This window comes from Crocodylus porosus, unplaced genomic scaffold (assembly GCF_001723895.1).
Source record: "Crocodylus porosus isolate Cpor-Errol unplaced genomic scaffold, CroPor_comp1, whole genome shotgun sequence".
Classification (NCBI taxonomy): domain Eukaryota; kingdom Metazoa; phylum Chordata; order Crocodylia; family Crocodylidae; genus Crocodylus; species Crocodylus porosus.
This window is the reverse complement of record NW_017728906.1, coordinates 192,284,277-192,304,363: the sequence shown is the minus strand read 5'-3', so window position 1 is coordinate 192,304,363 and position 20,087 is coordinate 192,284,277. Positions and strand designations below refer to the sequence as shown.

The 20,087-nt window shown below is 39.1% G+C and overlaps 1 protein-coding gene across 4 annotated transcripts in view; it reads right to left on the bottom strand.

The window, feature by feature from the left end:
* DLG2 (discs large MAGUK scaffold protein 2) overlaps positions 1 to 20,087 on the bottom strand; it is a 1,592,593-nt gene that overhangs the window by 435,316 nt on the left and 1,137,190 nt on the right. For all 4 annotated transcript variants that reach the window (XM_019530402.1, XM_019530399.1, XM_019530401.1 and 1 more), the window contains 2 exons: positions 14,023 to 14,159; positions 2,625 to 2,769 (listed from right to left, as the gene is read on the bottom strand). In XM_019530402.1, the coding sequence (XP_019385947.1) occupies positions 2,625 to 2,769; positions 14,023 to 14,159 (282 nt within the window). The remainder of the gene's footprint in view (positions 1 to 2,624; positions 2,770 to 14,022; positions 14,160 to 20,087) is intronic.

Sequence of the window (20,087 nt, the reverse complement as noted above, 5' to 3'; positions counted from 1 at the left end):
TATCATTTCTATTTAAGCACGAATACACAATCCCTCCTTAATCAAAGCAAGACAGTGAATGAAAGCTTAGACGTTGGGGTGAAAAAAAGTAACGCTTGCTGTTGACTCATTTTATGTGGACATTATGGAACAAAGGGATCTTGAGGAAGGATCTGAAAGAGAAAGGGTGACTTGGGAGATAGGAAATGTAAGCTTTCTGACTTTGCTGTATAGCAGGAGCATTGAAATAAGAGACCAGCTGAGGGATTAGGTTTGGGATGGAGCTATGCAGGTATTTTAAGCAAGGCAGAAATGATAGTTTAGAGCATTGATTTATCAAAAGGAGCCGAAGGGAGTTAGATGCCAAAGTTCTCACTAAAATTGAAATTTTAATGCAAGCCTAGACTGTGTCATAATTTAGATCTCGGTAAAGCTAGTTAAAAAGGAAGAAAGTTAATATAAAGGCTAACGATTAACAATGACAATTTTATATGGCTGCAGTCTTTGCTTCTTCTTTATTTTTACCATTCTCAAGAAAATGAGGATATTTATGGCTGGAAATATGTAATAATGGTTGTGTCTCAACCTCTAGTCACTGTAATTAGAGGAAAGGAAATTCTAAGGAAGAAAAACAAAGACACATGCTGTGCCACTGAGCTATGATTAACTCCCTTTTGAAAAGGAGATGTTTAAACTTTCTAGTCATAGTTCTGGTCCTTCTTGTAGATGCTGTGATATTAAATGTTTCAAGACAAAATAGCTCTATGGGGAAATGCCATTACTTGCTCTCAGATATTCTGAACATGTAGGTCTCATGAAAGACTCCCATAGGATAAATGAATCTGTCTACCCTGACAACTTGGGTATGCGTTATTGAAAATTTTTTCCAGCTTTCTTTTCCCTCCAGAATTGCTTCCTCCTTTCCCCTATGCTGCTGATCACTTCTCTGGCACGACACTACACGCTGCTTCATGATTTCTGAAATAGCATTTGGGAGGATCAGATAATACAGGCAGTTGGAGAGGTGATGCTGAGCTTTTGTACTTCATAGCCACTGCTAAGAAACCAGCCCAGATTGGTAGTGAACAAATATCACTGCCATCTGTTGGCTGTTTAGGAGCATCTGCTAAATGAACAGGTGGTCTTGGGGCAGTGTGGTGTACTGCCTAAATATGCATGGTACAAAACCTACGTTGCAAAGCTTGTCTCCCAAATAGAGGCAGCTGGGAGTACTTGCATGTGAGGAAAGGGCTGAGGGGCAGGGATGCAGAAATCAGATCTATCTAATCTTTGATTTCTACTAGGAACTCTAGCTTAACCAGCCTTTTGGCTTCCTCACCTCCATGGACCCCCACTTTTCTAGCACCTGTCCTGTACAGGTATGCGCCAGTTGAGTTCTTCATACTCACAGCTTGCCTTCAGGTCGAATCAGTCAGGCTGCTTCTCATTGCCTTACTCTTCCTTACTCACTGCCAAGTGAGGAAATCAGTAGGAAGATCTTTACCTCTTCCATGGTCTCTTGAGAGTGCAGCTGAGAAGCACATCCTGACCTCACCCAACTCTTCTCCTACCTAACCCAGATCCAGAACTAAGGCAGTGAAGCTGCTCTTCAGGCAGCCCCACTTACCACACAGTGATTAGGAATGGGGGCTGTGGAAGAGGAAGGCTTGGAGGATCCTTCAGGTTGTTTCTCCTGTTGCATAAAAAACAGGAGCAGGCAGGTGCAGTGGCACTCGGAGGAGTTCCCTAGAAGTGATATAGAGATATTCAGGGAGAACTGAGGGAGGAGCCCACATCCAGGAGTGCTTAATGACCAGCTAGCATATGGAGGCAAAGAGGCGCTGGAGAGCAGCTGAGCCAGAACTTACAGGTATAGGTGGGAGGGATGCACTAGATGTCACATTTTCGGGTCATGAAGGAGCAGGTGAATATATATAAGTGAGATGGATGTAGTGTGAATAGCATGCAAGCAGGATGATAACAAAGGACCAGTTTCTGGACCTGTACAAAGGAACAACTTTTCTGCAAGTTCAAATGCATTCCTCAGGGCTTTTTGAGACAGAGAACTTTACTTTAGACTCACCACACTCCCACACTGAGCCCAGGGCATGCCCAGAAGAGGCACCACATTAGTTGGACCTGGCTCACCCAATGTCATAATTGATGGGGTGCTTTAGTGGGGCTTTTTGCCACTTCTATCTAATAGCTGATTCAATCCGCTATTAGATAAAAGCACCAGAAAAGCCACACTAAAGTACCCAATTTATACAGATGTTGAGGAGCCAGTTCGAACTAACATACTGCTACTCTAGTAAAGAGTGTTTCCCACCACCACCCTGTCTGTCAGTGCCCTCTATCTGCTAACCTAGGACCTTTCTGAAAATGTTTTCACATTAAAAAATATTAACAACAAACTGTTACCATTCTTTTTAGCTCAACAATGGCAAGGGGAGTGAGCAAAGTAACACACTTACTTGTTACTTTTTGCTGCACATGTTCAGGCAACAGCACTATATCTGAGTTTTTGTATTTTAGTCATTTCATGACAGTATCTTATCTAATAGTTCTTTTTTTCAGCCTTCCAAGCCCTTGCCTTTGAAAAGACAAATTTAGTCTCTTAAACCAATATACAATAAGCCACTTACAGTGTGTAATATCTGGTGGGCCATAAGGATCAGTCATGTAAATGGTGGTGGGCTTTCCAACTTTTAGATAAACTACATCTGATGTGTTCTTCAGTATCGCAACTGCTTCTTCATGTGTTACTTCTTCTAAACTGTAATTATTTACCTTAAAGGAGAAATTAGACAGAGGAATTAGAATGGATGGACAAATAGAGAAGAAATACCTACATTATCAATGCCGTTACCAATGATGGAATAAAAACTACAAATAATCATAAAGAAAGTTACTGTTAGTAATCATCCACACACATATTGTGATTCATAGCATACATCTTGTAAATGTTATGGCAGCACACTAATTCCTAATGCAGCATAGATGGGAGCTCATAAATGAGTGGCCCCCTAAAATGTCTTGGTTTATGAGGTTAAATAGGCAGTTGATGTGTTAAGAGATGGATGAAAGGAGATAAAAATAAGAGGCTGCCTTGAAGGGCTAAGGGAGTGGAGAGAGACAGATGTGGGAGTAGGACGAGAGGGTTTCAAGTGGTATTTTTCTGGAGTCATGGAGAGAAAGACACTAAAATAGTGGAAGGGTAGCTGACTGTAGCTAGAAACTGTGTGTCTGATGAAGAGATATAAATATGAAAGTGTAGGCAGGTGTAGCCCCGAAGAGCATAGATTAAGCAGCAGAGGGTAATGGACTGCTAAGATAGGCTGCACCTTATATTACACATTTTCCAGGAGAAAATGAATATCATATGCATATTAAGAGAAATAAGTCAATTTAAGGGAGACAGAATATATTGAACATTATGGTAGTGCCTGGAGACCTAACAAAATCAGAGCCCCATAGTGCTAACCTCCTACTAACACAATAGTAGACGGTTCCTTCCTAGAAGAGCTTGCAGTCTAAACAGACAGGACAGCCACAGGGTACTGGGAAGAAATAAACAGGAGTATGGGTATCAACTTCCAATTAACAAAATAAGCCAATAAAAGGTCTATTTCAGGAAGTATTTATAGGGGAAAGTTGTGGCACACTAAGAAGTTTCGTCACAAGTTATGGAACCAGGCTTGACAGTGAGCTAGAACTATAAACTGCTGCCAAACTGTTCAGGAACTGGGAAGTGGTCCAGCCCTTGTGTGCCCCTCCAGGAGTCCTCATACCCCCCGTGGAGTCATCAGGAACAAAAGAGAATGAAGGACACAATGCAGAGTTGCTAAATTCAAGGCCTCGATCCAAACATTAAATTACAATTCTCAAACTGTTTTTAAGGTTCATTTAAAGAGGGAAATATTTTGTGTGGAACTATTTCATTTTATTGGTTACATGGACATGGAGTCATGATGTCAGACGACAGAGCAGCTGCTACTCATTCAATACTTTGACAAGCATTCTACTGAGTACCAGTTCTCTCTCATATCTACTACACATTTCACCTTCTTTTTTTCCTATTACAGACTATAAAATGACCATACACTTGAACTTTTGATAAAAGAATTTCATGCAAATGGCTAAGGAGATGGCAAGCAGGAATGACTGATATTTAACTTCTCTCATTTATTGATACTCTTTAAACAAAGAAGACTCAAACTTAAAAAAATTAATGCTCTTAACTAATCAGTGTAACCACTGTCCACAGCATTAATTACCCTTCTCGGTTTCCCTTCTCCGCGCCTTCTGTTTGTTACATACAATTATGCATCATCCTAATTTATAAGATTATAATCCTAATTTGGGAGAGACACTCTCTCATACAATGGGGTACACTATAGTCTGACTGGGCCCTCTGAGCATGACTTCAGTAAGCACCAGGCGGCAAGGTGGCACCCTAGGACAGTAGTTCTCAACCTTTGTAGACTGAAGACACCCCTTGAAAAACAAGAGCTCTTAGCTTTCACTTGCTTCTTGACTACAGAAACTGCCTATCTTCACATTAAAATGGCTAATCACTGGTGTAATAAATGTTAATGAATAAGATGAACAAGGTAAGGGAAACAATTCAGCATAATGGGACCAAAAGGGGCCTGGTTTTTGTATAGATATAAAACAACTAATTACAATGAGAATTGCTCCTAAATACGTTTTACAAAGTTTTTTTTTTTTTTTCCAGGAAGTATTTTTAAGGTGTCACTGTTCAAAATAATGGTGGGATCAGAAAATGTTAATCACCAGATACTTGGGCCTCATCATTTTTGTGCAATTAAAAGACAAGTAGCTACTTGTTATCTCCGAAAATAAAAACATTCTTTGTCTCAAACAAAATGGAGGAGTTTATAGATGTTATGCTTAGCATACTACGTGTGACGTTGGTTCAATACACTTTGCATGTTGTACAGTTCAAAATAAAGAAATAATTAATTTACATCTGAAGACTATTTTTTATCTATTAGAAGTCTTAAAACGATCAAGAAAATAAATGAGAAAGAAACCTGAAGGTGGGACAGGATTTCACTCTCTTTAGGGAGAAAGGACATTTTTTTTTTTTTTTTTTTTAAAGCTATGAGCTGGAATGACCCATGCCAGGTCAGAGGCAGGCACTGGCAGGTGGGTGCTAGGGTGGCCATCACCACTGCTTGTCCTCGTGGTGATGCAGGGAGAGTGCCCACAGCCAAAGCACCTTGACACTGAATGCCCTTGAAGTCCCATGTCTGCGGACCAAATCCAATTGCTCTGTAGTCTGGGCTGGATCTGGCCTACAAGCCCTAGGTTGCTGACCCCTGCATTACTGCACATGATAAAATGTGCAGCATGGTTTGATTAACTGAAGTTTTTGGACATGGAACTTAGCTAAACCAGGAAGAAAATAAATCCATCAATCAAGGTGAGTGAGATAGAAGCACAGATGAGATATTCAGAGGACTAATTCAGTTACAAAAGGTAAAAACGTGAAGAAAGGACTGACTTTTTGAAAGGAACATGGATACTCCCAAAAATGAGCAATCACAAAGATTATAAACATAAATGCACTATGTTTGTTTGAGTTCACAACAAATGTCCAGGATATATAGACTGCTTCCTCTCCAGCTGCTTGGAATCCTCAAGTGTTACTGTTATCAGTTTGGCATCGTGGCCTGGGGATACACTACATTTTTCAACATCCCTGATCCATAATTTTACAAGAAAGAAGCAAAATTCAACACCCTGAGACCAGAAAGCTGATATCATTGCTCCAGCCTTTTGTTTAAAGCCAAATTTGCATGCTCACAGAGCAGAGCAATCTCAACAAAAAAGAAATTCCTTGCCCAGGAGAGACTTCCATTACCATCCTCCCGTGAGCGATGAAACATCATAACAAGAAAGAAGCATAATTCAACATCCTGCTTGCCATCAGACAACCCTGAGGTAAACAGACTGCTCCAATTTTTATCCGAGTCTATTTTGTATAAAATGAACTTTTCCATCCAGGAGATCTTACCCCATCTTTCAGTTCTCCTATGAAATATGAATGTTCATTTCCACCTGGGAGAAATTTTAAAATCCTTGCACTCTCCTATGACTGAGGAAGAGCACGTGTCCAAAACCTTGCAAATAAAGAAATGTTTTTGCAACTTAGCTGATCTAATAAAAGATACCAGGTCCCCAAGAGTTCTGATTACTTCTCTACCTACAACACTTTTAATATTAATGTAAAGTATGTGAGCTTGGAGAGTGCCATGCCTTTTCCAATGATAATGTAGATAATAGTATAGAAATACATACAGGAAATTGAATACACATTTCAGTACACAAGTGTGAAAACTTACATGCATATTGTTTGATACCTTATATACTAATCAAATATGTCATTTTACAGAACGGAACCACCTAGATACCTTTCTGTCAAACAATCCACATATATTTTTCATAGAAAGAGCAAGTCAGAAGGAGATGTAGATCACTAAGAACAATTAGGTTTTGGAAGGGAGAGTCCCTCCCCCTCTCTCTATAGGCAAAACTTCCATGAGCCAGTCCCTGTTCCCAAACCAAAAGAGCAGCAAGTGTTATTGTGACTGATTTTCAGTTGCCACTAAGGGTATTTCAATAAAGCATAATAGCTGCTGTGCCAGAGCCAATGCATGGTCAATGAAGCTTTCAAATTACTTTGAGAAGTGACATTAGGAGATGTGATTTCAGAAACATGAGTCAGCGATAAAGAAGATTAAATGCTGGCAATGTACCCCAAATAAGAAAACAAGAAGTATACATACTTTGCTTTAAGGTATTGAAACATGTGAGAATATACTGGCATAAATCATATGGAAACTATTGACCATCTCCATTAGCTATGAACAGTTAGCTGAAGTGAAGCAGTGATTTAGTAAGCATGAATTTGGGGGGGAAATACCTAGTTAAAAAGAGGTTTATTGAAAAGTCCGTAAGATAATGAACAGGTAAAGGGAGGTGAATGACTAAAAGAAGATGTTTGTTAAAATAAAACTATTAAAATTAAATTAACTAGGAGCAAAGAGAAAAGATCTTATGGGAATGAACAAGGGGGAAAAAGAGGATGCTTTAAAATCAACAAGTTCTCTAGCGATGTTAGAAAAGATGGTCTAGGAATCAGCAGTGTGAATTTCAAAGTCGCGGGACAGGGATCAAAGGATAGGAACTTGGAAAGGAAAACATGCACCAAATGCGCTTGGGTACCTCCCTGTACCAAGAAGGGGACTTTTCAAAATCCATGCAACTTGGTAAGGTGAGACAGAGTGGCGGGTAAATGGTGGCATGTTGGATGTACCACTGGGGCCCTGGGGGAGAGTGTTTGGACAAAACTCTGTGAACAGAGAAGGTGGATTCAACCCAATGCTGCAGACTTAGAATACAAGCAGTATCAGGGACAGTGTAGCTGGTTAGCAATATCTATCTATCTATCTATCTATCTATATAGATAGATAGATATATTTGTAAGATTTTCATTTGTTATATATACATATATACATTATATATTTGTTATATATATATACACACATAAAACAAATGAAAATCTTACAAAGAAAACATTAAAAATCACTATACACACACATTTTTTTATATATATATATACACACACACACATATATATACACACACACACATATATATATACATATATATATATAGAGAGAGAGAGAGAGAGAGAGAGAGTCTTTAATGTTTTCTTTGTAAGATTTTTATTTTATTTCTTGTTCAATTGTTATTATAATAAAATACATTTCGATTTTTTTTTTTTTAAATTCTTTACTAAGGAAAATGTAATGCCAGGTATCCCACACTAGGTGCTGCTGGTTTTTTATATATGTGAAGTGATTCTGGGGTGGTTGTGTATTTAGTAATGCACAGCCCTTGCACTGGCATTATGCCCAAAATGCAAACTGAATTTCCTTCAGGAGGATGGTAGGAGGGACTCCCAGGCAGCAGCTTGAAGTCACAAATCAAGAAAACTGAAAGCAGCTCCCAACAGGAAAAACATGAGAAGACAGGAGGCTGAACCACAAGAAGAGGATGTGAGAAGAGGGAGTAATTTGGCAAAAAGGGAAGGGATAAAGTAAACCTACAAGCCTAATCAAAGATGACACCAACAGGGATGGGACAAGCATCTTTTTTTAGTGATACCTTTTATTGGACTTTGAAAGCCCGCTTTGAATGCAGGCTTCAAAGAGGGCTTTCAAAACCTTATCTAACCTCCATTCTAACTATACAATTGGCCCAATAAAAAATATCACCAAAAACCCGCCTTGGTTTTCACATATTAATCATCAAGAATACTCCAACAATACTACCAACAGGGATGGCACACTTCATTTTATGCCATCAAATGCCATTCTAGAGGACAATTTAATTTGGACGTCTTCTCAGGTTCATCTTGAAAAATGTAAGGCATTCCAGGAGGAGCTATGGTAAAAAGTTTAGGCTCCTCAGAGACATAGTATAAGCACTCTACAAAAAAATCACTGCATTGGGAAGTCAAACAAGAGCAAATGGCTACAAAATAAGAGTTCCAAAGGGCACATATTTGTTTTATTTTATCTTTTAAGGAAAAACTGCACTTTTCATCTATTGTCTAAGATTTATTTGGGTTGTACTTATGTGCATGGTAGGAGGAAGGGGAGAGAGAGAGAGAATATCTTCCTTTTTCTGGGATAAAGTTTGCTTTTGTGCAAATACTCTCTACATTTCCTACTCTCTACAAATCCAAAGTGGATTATATTGAAGTGAATCTTAAGCAAGCATTCTCCTGAGAACATCTGCGAACTGTTGGCTGTAAATGGTCTATTGCTGCTGATGAATGTGCACATGCACAGCCTTTTTAAAGCTCAACATGATTTAAAGAGCTCTAAAAAGAGAGAGAAGTTCTTTTGTGCAACAATCCCAACATTTCCCTTAAGAAAGTGGGTTTGTTTGGGTTAATTACCTACACATTATCCCATGAACTGTTGGTTTAATTGGACTACAGCTGGTGCTCATTGTGTGCAGGAAGGACTGACTGGGTGTCTTTAAATCGGATCTCATTCATTGCTTTTTATTCCCTCTCACTTTAGTTTGCTTGGATTATCACTGGCTGTGAGCTAAGTGTCTGGAGTCCTAAAACAGATTTGCTGTTTGCATGTAATGCAAAGAGTTGGTGATTCCAAGATAAATGGGGGAAATAAAGAAACTGAACTGACAGGTAAAAGGTAGTATGTGCATATATAGAAGAAGGAGCACTTAGACTCAAACTGCACCATTGGTATTTAAGCAAAACTCCAACATGGTTTTAATGCGGAGAGACTTCTTTTTTAATTGCTAAAATGATACAGCCCTTAAATGTGAAGAACTTACACTAAAGAATAGGAAGGATTCATGGAATGGATGCAGCCAAGCAGGGGGTCTTGAAACAGTGAGAAAGTCAAAAGAAATTAGTAACATTGATTGTTATACTGAGATAGTCTCTTAAAACTGGAGATTGCCCAATAAGAGAGGCTTTTCCTATAGGTTTCCCAATATGACTACTTAGAATTACGAAGTAAATTACATCTTCAGAGTGCCAAAATGCACTGATAGTAATTTGCATTTAGGAACTACAGGATCATCAAGGCACTCAGATGGTACCTTTTCACTTTCCAGTATTGCTTTCTGTTTATATGATCTATTTTATGAGATTTGCAACTTTATTTAAAGCATTTGATTTTTATGTTCTTTGGGAAGCAAGAATGTTTTATGTATAAAACTACTGTGAGAGCCAGGATATGGGGTTGGGATGGGAGGGGGGGAGTTATTAAGTGTTGATGAGTTACAGAAAGATTACAGATCTAAGAAGTTGTAGAAAGAAACGAAGGAGAAAAAGTTAGAGAATGGATGTACAACTGAGTAAGAAAATAATAAGGAAGAGTTTAAGTATGTAAGAGACAAGACATCAGTGAAGCAGAAGTAAGGCTTTACAGATGACAAGGGTAATGTTGTATTGACACAAGTAGTAACATTGCCAAAGGAATGTAATGAATTCTTCCGCTCACAACTCACAAAGGGAAATGAGAAAAATGGCATGAACTGACAGCAGGGTACAGCAAAAAACAAAACCAAACAACAAAAAGCCCCGAAAAAACAAAACCAAAAAAACCCTCTGAAAGCGATCAGAAGCAATCCATAACCAGTTATGAAGAAATGAGAGTAGCCAGGCTGAGAGAACAACTCTGAAGGTGTGACAGGTAGGCAAGGGGAAATTCCTCCTTTGACAGAATTAACTTCTCACTCCACTCTCCTTTTTCTTTTTTATTAAGAATGAAAAGAACAAAATGTAAATGCCACACATTTAAAAGATGATCAAGAGAGAATCCAAGGAATGGCAAACGGCACCAAGATGTGACTACCCTGACTTGCCTACCGGAAGAGAAGTATCATCTAGTAAAGAAGAACAGCCATTTTAGATCCTGTAAAGATTGCTCAGGGAAGGTACTCACACTTAGGTACTGATGTAACTATAAGGCTTGATCTCCACTGAGTGGATGGACCCGAAAAAGGCAGTAGCCACTAAAGAGGCAAAGACCCAAGAGGCAAAAGAAGTAAGTTTAGCTGCTGTTTATAAGAAGGGAAAGCTGGGTAAAATGGACATTTCCAGTTTGAACCCAAACCACCGTCACCCAGTTTGCAAAAGCTTTACAATCCACATTCAGCCTTGGTAAAAGCATGCAACAAACTGGTTATTTTATTGTGAAACTTTAGAAATAAGTTGAGGTATCCAGTTGTGAGTGGAATTTCAGTTCGCACTTACAGGACTGGCAAAAGAGCTTACTGCTCAAAACATCTTGTTACCGGTGAACTTTGACGCAGAGAATTACAGGACTTTAAACCATCACATTCCCAATATTTTCTTTACTGCTAACATCCATTAGAAACAGGACAAGGGATCGCAAGGTTCAAATCCTAATGTGTGTGCAACCACCCACTGAAGTCAATAAAGATCAGAACTCAGCCTGCAAAAATGATAAATTCAGGAGAATCAGGATGGATTAATCAAGAAGTCACATTACTTTATAAAAATTGATGAAGTTCTGAAAGAATGAATGAATAGGCATTGTGTTAACTTAGCCGGCTTTTAGGGGAGGAAAGTTTTTGATCCAATAACCTAATGTCTAAGGTATAAAAGGCCTGAAGTATTTTAGTAGAAAAATGAACTGGCTTCTGATATAGGCTGGCAGAGTCTGGAGGCAGAAACACAAGGATCAATGTTGAGATTGATTTTGTTCCTTTTAATGAATCCATTTCATAAAAATAGGCATGTGCAGTACAATGATAAAATGTGATGCTGGTAAGTAATGAACTGCTCAAAACTATACAGGAGGTGGCACAAGAAGATGTGGGGTCAGTCAGTCTGAGAATGACTTAAATATTTAGGAAGACAGAAATGAGTCATTTATGCTACTGGGTGTGAAGAAATACCTGTATACTTTTGTGCTGGCTATGTAGAAGCATAAATCAAGATAACAGATAAATTCCTGGTGGCTCTGACCATGGTAGTCAAACACAATTATTTTGCTCTCCAAGTTAATCTAGTTTGGGCTGGATCATGTTGAGGAACAGATGTATATTTATGTTAAGTATAGTTTTAGTTGACATTTTTTTGTAATGATTAGGAAGAGGGAAAAAACAACTCTTTTTAACAAAAATACCTAGATGACACTAAAACTGTGAGAAACTGCATACACTACTCTTTGTTCAAAATTATACAAAGGCATGGAGACAGACTAGAAGCAGACTGAAAAAACAATAAAATCAGATGCATCTTGGGATAATATAAGCTGTGAAAAATACAAAAGGTCAAAATTGTGGGATCCTATACATGTGCAGGGAGGCTGCTCCAACGCAATGTAATTACAGTGCATTGGAGTGTGAAGTTGTGGCAATTACCGTGCTCCAGCAGACTCCAGCGTCACGTGTATCAGTGTCCCCATGCTGAAAAATAGTGGCAGAGGTGTTTTGACTAAAGCTCATTCGACGAGCTCTAGTTAAAGTGCCCTGGTCACCATTTTTCAGCGTGGGACGCTCATACATGTGATACTCTGGGCGCTTCAATTAGTGTGGCTCTCAGATCCATGCTAATTAAAGTGCTCCTGCCCCCCTCCATCCTGCCTCCTGGAGCATGTCTATAAACATCCTGTTTGTCAAAAGTGATATGTTATTCAATGTAGTAGAAACCTAGAAAGCAGAAATACCAAAAGAAACCTGGGATTTTAATCATTATATTTAATTACAAATAAGTCAGTTTAGTTGTCTGTTCAGATTTATGCTACAGAATAAAGATCTTCATGAGTTCTGAGTTCCTTTCTCTTTAACATATCAGCCATTTCTTTACAGGTAGGGCTGCCAGGCTCTGGAGTGGGCTCCCAAGGGAGGTGGTGCTCTCCCCTACCTTGGGGGTCTTCAAGAGGAGGTTGGATAGATATCTGGCTGGGGTATTATGATCCCAGCACTCGTTCCTGCCCAGGGTAGGGGGTCAGACTTGATAATCTGTTCATGTCCCTTCCGACCCTAGAAACTATGGAACTATAAAATAGACTCCCTCTATAGGTAGGTGAAAGAAGTATCTCAGCTCTGCCAAGGAAAAAAATGGATTTAAACTTCAGAAAAGACCAGTGTAATTTCAAGATGCACTGAGATCTTGTCACAGGCCAAAGAGGTATAAAAAAATTAATTCCCTTTATGATACTGGGTACATCTACATGTGCATTAATACACTTTTCCTAATGCACATTAAATTTAGTACCTGTAACGTGAGGTACTAAATAAGTGTGCATTAGGCTGCCCTAATGCACAGGTACTGAAACCACACATTTTTTTAAGTGATGCGTAATGGGCTCTAGCCTATTTTACTGTCCATTAGCATAATTACACAGTATTTAATGTGACGCTTAAATGCGGAGTAAAATGGGCTACTGCACATTAAAGCCCACTGAGTCAAGAAAGCATTTCAGTAGATGCTTGATGAAAAACAATCAGGCGAACTGATATCAGTGAAACCCAGTGGACAAGAAAGTCTGGCCCTACCAAAATCAGCGGCAAAATTTCCATTGACTTCCACAGGGTTTCCATGTTTTCCATTAAATATAAACAACGTGGACATGGTGCAGATATTTAGAATGGTCCCAAGGGAGTAATGTGATGAAACTGAGAATATAAAAAAAATTCCTCATCAAGAAATTCGTAAGGGTGCAAAACAGTCTCTTGAAGTAAGAGACAGAAATCACGGTGTTTGGGACACTTATAACTGAAATGACTACAGAAAACAGCTATACTATACTGAACCAATCTTTTCTTAAAATGCCAGAAAGTAAAAATGGAAATCTGAGAAGTAGCACTGGTGCAAAAAGGTAATTTTCATTTTAATCTAGAACTGTGCTCTTGTACACTGATTTAACACTGCTCCATGGTGTGAACATGGGTAGTAAAATACTTATTTTAATCACAGTAAATACATAGTTTGAGTTGAATGAGCTCATGGATTTATCTTCATAAAAAATGTGTTAGGTTTTCTAATTAAACTCATATTTAGCTGCAGCCTTAAAAACAAGCATTCAATGAAACAATACCAACATGGAGAACATGATACATTTACAATTAATTATTCAGTGTGTATCTACATGTTCATTAATGTACTGTAATTATGGTGCATTAAGTTCAGTACCTGTAATAACTTACTGCACAGTAATCAGACCTACTACACATTAGCACAGATAAATGTTTTTTTAGTGACATTAATGAGCATTATTCTAAATCTAGTGCACATTAGCATGGGCTTTGCCCACCGCACTAATGCGCAATAAAATTAGCCTTCTGCACATTAAGCATCTTGTGTAGCTGTGCACAAGTTAGCCCTGATTGCTACAAATTTCTCTCTAGTTTGGGGGAACTTGAATTAAACCCCCCCATCTGAAACAGATTTGCTCAGCTTCAAATACAGTTCCAGGTGGTTATTCTCCTCACCATAAGAAGTCGGTCTCCAACTTGCAATCTTCCATCTTTCTGGGCTGCTCCTCCATCAATAATCTTAGTAACATAAATGCTGTTGTCTCCAGGAATATGTTGATTTCCTACTCCGCCGGCAATACTGAAGCCCAGACCTGGAGAAGGTGGGGGGAAAAAAATCTCATTAGCAATACTGATCACAGTACTAAAGAGGAATGCATAGATAATACGCACTAACAGCCAGTTGCAAAATTATTACAGCATTTACTAAATGAAGTAGCAAATGCAAAATTCAGGGAGTTGATGCACGTTCCCTTTGTTTGCCAACTAGATTAAGAACATCCTTTCCCATGTACGCTTATAAGAACATACTGCTTTACTGAATCAAAATCAGTGGTCCCTTTAGACCAATATCCTGTTTCCAACAGTGGCCAGTGCCAGCAAGTACAGAAAACTCTGTAGTCAGCAGCTATGGGATACTCTGATGCCAGAGATTTTTTCTTCCTAATGACCAATACATTTATGGAGTTTATTTTGCAATTACTGTGATTATAGATATTATTATTATCGATACAATTAGTGTAATAAGGTTATGGAGAAAGAGAAGTAGCGATCTCTTGTCAAATCTGTAAACTGCCACAGAGAAAAGGCTGGATAGATTAGATAGGGGAAAATGGAGAGTGCTACCCTGTAAGAATTTTGCTTTGCATAATTTTTGGCACCCAGGTCTTGTAGGTAATGGTTACACTAAAGATAAGGCTAATCATCCTTTATGTACATTCAACTTCCATTCTATGCCCTGTAAAATTCCAAGATGAAGACCACACAAAAGTTCTCAGAGTTTTGGAGCGATGTCAAAAGTATATGGTAACACTATTAGGAAATGATAATGCAAACTACAGAAAAAATATATATATAATAGGAAGACAAAATAAACAGACTTTGGAATCCACAGGTTTTTATCCTTTTCTTATCCTCTCCCTACCACATACACATACATAAACACAAATCACTGGTCTCATTAGTATCAGATCTTATCTCTCAGTCTAAGAAACATCTGTCCATTATTTTCATAAAAATCCATGTTATGGGTTACCAAGCAATTCACATCATAATTGTTATATTTTTCCTGGATTCATACCCCTAATGAGAACTATCAGAGGAATAAATGAATTGTTATTGACAATAACCTGCTTCTAAGATGAGATGCAGAAACAACCCAGGTGCAGCTATTGCAGCAATAAAAGAAAATATATGCAATATATATCCTTTCTGATTTTATAGCATGGGTTTTACTTGCAAAATAAATAGTACTCTGTAGTTACAGAAACAACCATTTTTGTAATGGTTGCAAGCCTGGCTTTGGAAGATGCAATAGAAAAAAAACATATTTCCCGGTACTTGGCATTTTATGATTGTCACCAGCCTTAAATAAAATAAAATTTTATTTAAAAATCATTGATGTTATGTTTTCACACTCGCAGGCTTCTTTGTCATCCACACAACTGCAGGGTTGAGGTTTTTTTAATGAATTAAAGCTGTTGATAAAAATGGGCTTCACCACATAGTATTTTATGTTGATCATTATTTGTCACCAACTAGAGATGTGGTGTCAGACAACACAATGGCTAATTAATGGATTCTCACAAAGTGATACATTACAAGGAGAAATCTCTAAAATTATCTCTCAAATCCAATGAATTTGAAATGAATTAATTATGAAGGCTGTTAAAATTAAATGTAAAATTAATTTAGAATGGTGGAACAATTAAAATAAAGTGTTATTTAATTTCCAAATTAAGAGGGTAATTACTCCTTGTATTTATGTGGTACTGTCAGGACAACTGCACACACAATTCTACCAGGAAAAAAAAAGTTCTTTCGAGTTCTTCAGCTTCAGAGAATTTATTTATCACCTTGGAGAAGCAGCCAAGGAGCAAAAAGGATGTGCTGTGCAGGAGAATACCAATGAGGAAAACTCCAATCAAGACCTTTCCCCCAAACAGGCACATACGTTCAAAGAAAAAAATACTGGACTGCCTCTTCTACCGACATATTTATTTTGTTCCAGGGGGTAAAAAAAATCCCCAAAACACAACCACAAAAATACAACCTAACACATGTGGCGCAAAATTTTACTAACGCCATAAAACTTTCAGACATATTAATTTCTGGAGTGGACAGGGCCATAGACTGGGTATTAAAGGAAATGGGTCTATTTTCATCCTAGGCACTGATTGCTTGTGTGACCTTGGAAAAATCAGTTCAGGTCTCTCAACTACTCTTTTCCCTCTTCAAGCCTTTGTCCCACTTACTACCATTGTGATTCTCTAAGGTCAAAACTGTCTTTTACTATATGTCTGTACAAAGTCAAGTACAAAGTGGCCCTAATCTCAGCGCTTATTAACACAACACGGAGAAACAATAAATGAGATCATCTCATTTTGTCATTTGTGTTTCTGTCTTAATTTCAGTGTGAAGCCTGAAGGAAAGATGACAAATGCTACTATTTGTATTTGCCTGTTTCCTTGATGAACAAGGTCATTTTTTCTGTTCTTATGTAGCTGCACAGGAATATTAGAATTCACACCTACTTTCCTTCCTCAGGGTTTACACAAAACAAAGTTAGTCAGGACAACCTTGATCCTACACATTTGCATCTTCATGGAGGTCCCACTGTATTCAATGGACTGCAGCATAGGAGCAGGGCTTTGCCATTCTCTACACACAGCCATAACCTATTTTTACAGGTGTTAAAAGCCACTAGGTAGCTGGTTCAACATTACACCCCCTTTTTTTTTTATTTTAGGGAGGTGAATCCTGGGCGGCTGCTTATTGGACCTCCACTCCCACACTAAATCTTCACCTGCTCATCATATGGGATACTATGCTCCATGGTTTGTCTCAAAGGAGAAAGAAAACTATTGGTTACTTTGCTGCCTTGTGAGGTCTTAGCTTCTTCATAATGTCACAATTTGCTAGGTTCTTGATGCAATTAAATGAAATCATGAGAGGACTAGTTCCCAGCATGAATGACTGGTGCCTCCCAAGACTGGGGGGGCACCAGGGCACTAAGTGGCGAGCGAGCACTGCCCCCAGACTCCGGCATCGGTGTCAGCAGTGATGAGCAACAAGCAAGGACCACCCGCAGATGCCGGGGGCAGTGCCAGTGGCAGGGCGGGGGGTTAGCGGGGACTGCTCGCAGGCTCCAGCAGGTGTTGGCAGCAAGGTGGGGGTGGATGAGACAATCTCACCTCTCCAGACCCTAACCTTCAGATGCAGAGGAGAACAGTGCGAGACTAATGGTGTAAGTTGTTGGGGACTGAGGACAGGTCTCTCCAGATGGTACAGAGGGGCAGAGCAGAGAACCGATGATACAGATCACCAAAGGAAGGGTGACTGATGGTAGTTATTACAAAACAATTCCCTAATGTGTTATACGATAAAGTTGTGACCTAGTTAAACTACATTCCTACTAGTTTGTCTTCCTACTGAGTCAAAGATTAATTTAAATAAAACCAAGATAGTGACTACATTTCTATGGAAACCAAGAAATTCAAAGTCATAGTTGACACTTCTATGCCTTTGCCTTGTGTGTCAAGATTAGTGTGTGTACAGTGGCTTGGGGTTTAAACCAAATGGTGAATCAGACATAAAAAACTGCAGAAGTCTAACATAGCTGTAATGAGCTGGGAAAGCTATTATCATGGAAAACAACTGCTGCAAGTCTGCAGAAAGGTATCTGGAAAGAACTGACAGGGTAAAATGATACAGAGAGAAGTTGCACAGCATGAAAAAGTGACAACCAATAAATTTGACACTACTCTAAGTGACTTTTTTGCAGTCTAAATAAATTACTGTGTCAATCAAGTCCTGCCTGAAGAAAGAGCTTCATGGGGTTATTATAAGAACTTAGAAGGAAATATTCTGTCAAGTGAAAGTTTCATTGACAATACCAGAAATGCTGTTTAATTGAGCTCAGACAGCTCACCTACTAACCTTAAACATTTTCAGTTCATCAATAATTTGAGTGTGTGGAGCAAATGTTAGTATTGAAAGGGGACAATCTTCTGTTTTAATCTTCTGTTTTTAACCAAGCCCGAGTTTCTATTCATTCTGCATTTTGTGTTGTATGAATTCAATATTACAATGCATATCTTAAGTAATATTAAAAGACACATTTACAGAATCATAGAAAATGAGGGTTGAAAGGGACCTCAGGAGGTCATCTAGTCCAACCCCCTGCTCAAAGCAGGACCATCCCAACTAGATCATTCCAGCTAGGGCTTTGTCAAGGCCGGGCCTTAAAAACCTCCAAGGATGGAGAGTCGACCACCTCTCTACGTAACCTGTTCCAGTGCTTTGCCACCCTCCTAGTGAGAAAGTTTGTCCTAATATCCAACCTAAACCTCCCTTGCTTGTAACTATAGTACATTCTGACTATGTTTAAAATTTATCATAAGCCTCTTGGAAAGCTATGTAGCCTGCAAGGAGTTAAGTTCAGCTCTCAGGCTCCCACCTGGCCACAAGTCCCTCTGTCACTGGCTAGAACAGCAGCCAGAGCCTCTGGGCTTTCCCTTCTTCCCTGCTCCGGCTTCCACATTGTATACCCATCCATTGGGGCAGTGAGGCACAGCATGGTATGGAGTTGGACACTCAAGGTAAGGCTAGAGTTGTGCAGCATGCAGTGCAACAGTGGGGGAGGCACCCATGTGAACATACACTACAGTAGTGGGTTGTCTGTGTGGGTGTGTGCTGCACTGGTGGGATGGAGCATCCACGTGGGCTCAGCTCAGTGTAGTGGCAGGGGGAGGGAGCCCACCAAAGCCATGTGCTACAGCAGTGGGGGAAGGGTGCAGGTGCACAGTACAATGGGGGGGGGGCATCCATGTAACATGCAGCCTGCAAGCCTGTCACCCTCATTGGTGCAGTCCCCGCTAAGACAGCCTGTGGGGCATGCAGCCCCTGGCCACTTAGAAGTTGGATAGCCCTATCTTAGCTACTGCCCCCTCACCTTCAGTGCAAGTACCAACTGACTGATGTCAGTTTGCTTCAAGGAAAGAAATGGAAAGAAAACATTACTCATGCTTAAATGTTCTGTCCTGCCTTAATGTTGAGAGGGTTTAAATTGGTTTGTAGTGACTACATCTGACTGTGTTAGAAACAGCTATAACCCTTTGGTTGTTATCCTATCTATTTTGCCCTGAAGAGTTTGCTGATATAAAATGAATTTTGTTACAACATTAAAAGCAAATACGCATTTACAAGTTGATTCAGTATGTGTATAAAGCTTTTTCTCAGATTTTCTTATGTTCTCATATGGTGCAACAGAAAGACTGACCTTGTGCTACTTCTCACCCAACTAGAATCCATGAAACACCTTGTAGGAAATCCCGAATCCCAAAGAGTGTCACTCCATCTTGGTCCCTGATGCTGCACGAGAAAATGCCCTTCATAGGCAAAAGGCTTAAAAATTCAAGTACCCATCTGCAAAAAGTTGCAAGAAACTTCTTAACAGCTGGCTGTTTCTATTGCCATTTTTAATTCTTACCCCTGACTTCACAAGATTGCTTGTGATGGTGTTTTTCAAAACCAGTTTTGTAATATTCTGGGAAAGTATAACTGAAAAATATCTAAATGAAACTATCATGATGCAGTGTTTCTTTCCACTGGCTACCTGCTCACTTAAAAGCATTAAGCATCTTCCTTAGTGTCTCTATTTTTCACTTATTTCTAAGATACTGTCAGACAGAGTGAAGAAGACATACAATGCTGCTAGGTAAAAAAGATGTCCTTTGAAACTACCATTACAAAGAAAAAAAAGATTGATCCATTAAGATGTGTGTCATTATAAAGTAATGTGTTCAACTATTACATAGCAGTTCTACAATTACCTTGCTCTTGGCCATAAATGGCATCAATAGCTAGATTCTGGCTGCCTCTCTCTCTCTTTCCGTGTGTGTGTGCGTGTGTGTGTATTAGGGCTGTGCAAAGCTTCAGGTGCTCCTTTGATTTGGAGGAGATTTGGCTCAATTCAGGAGCTGCATCTCTGAATCCAAATCAAATCAGGAGGCCAATAAAAA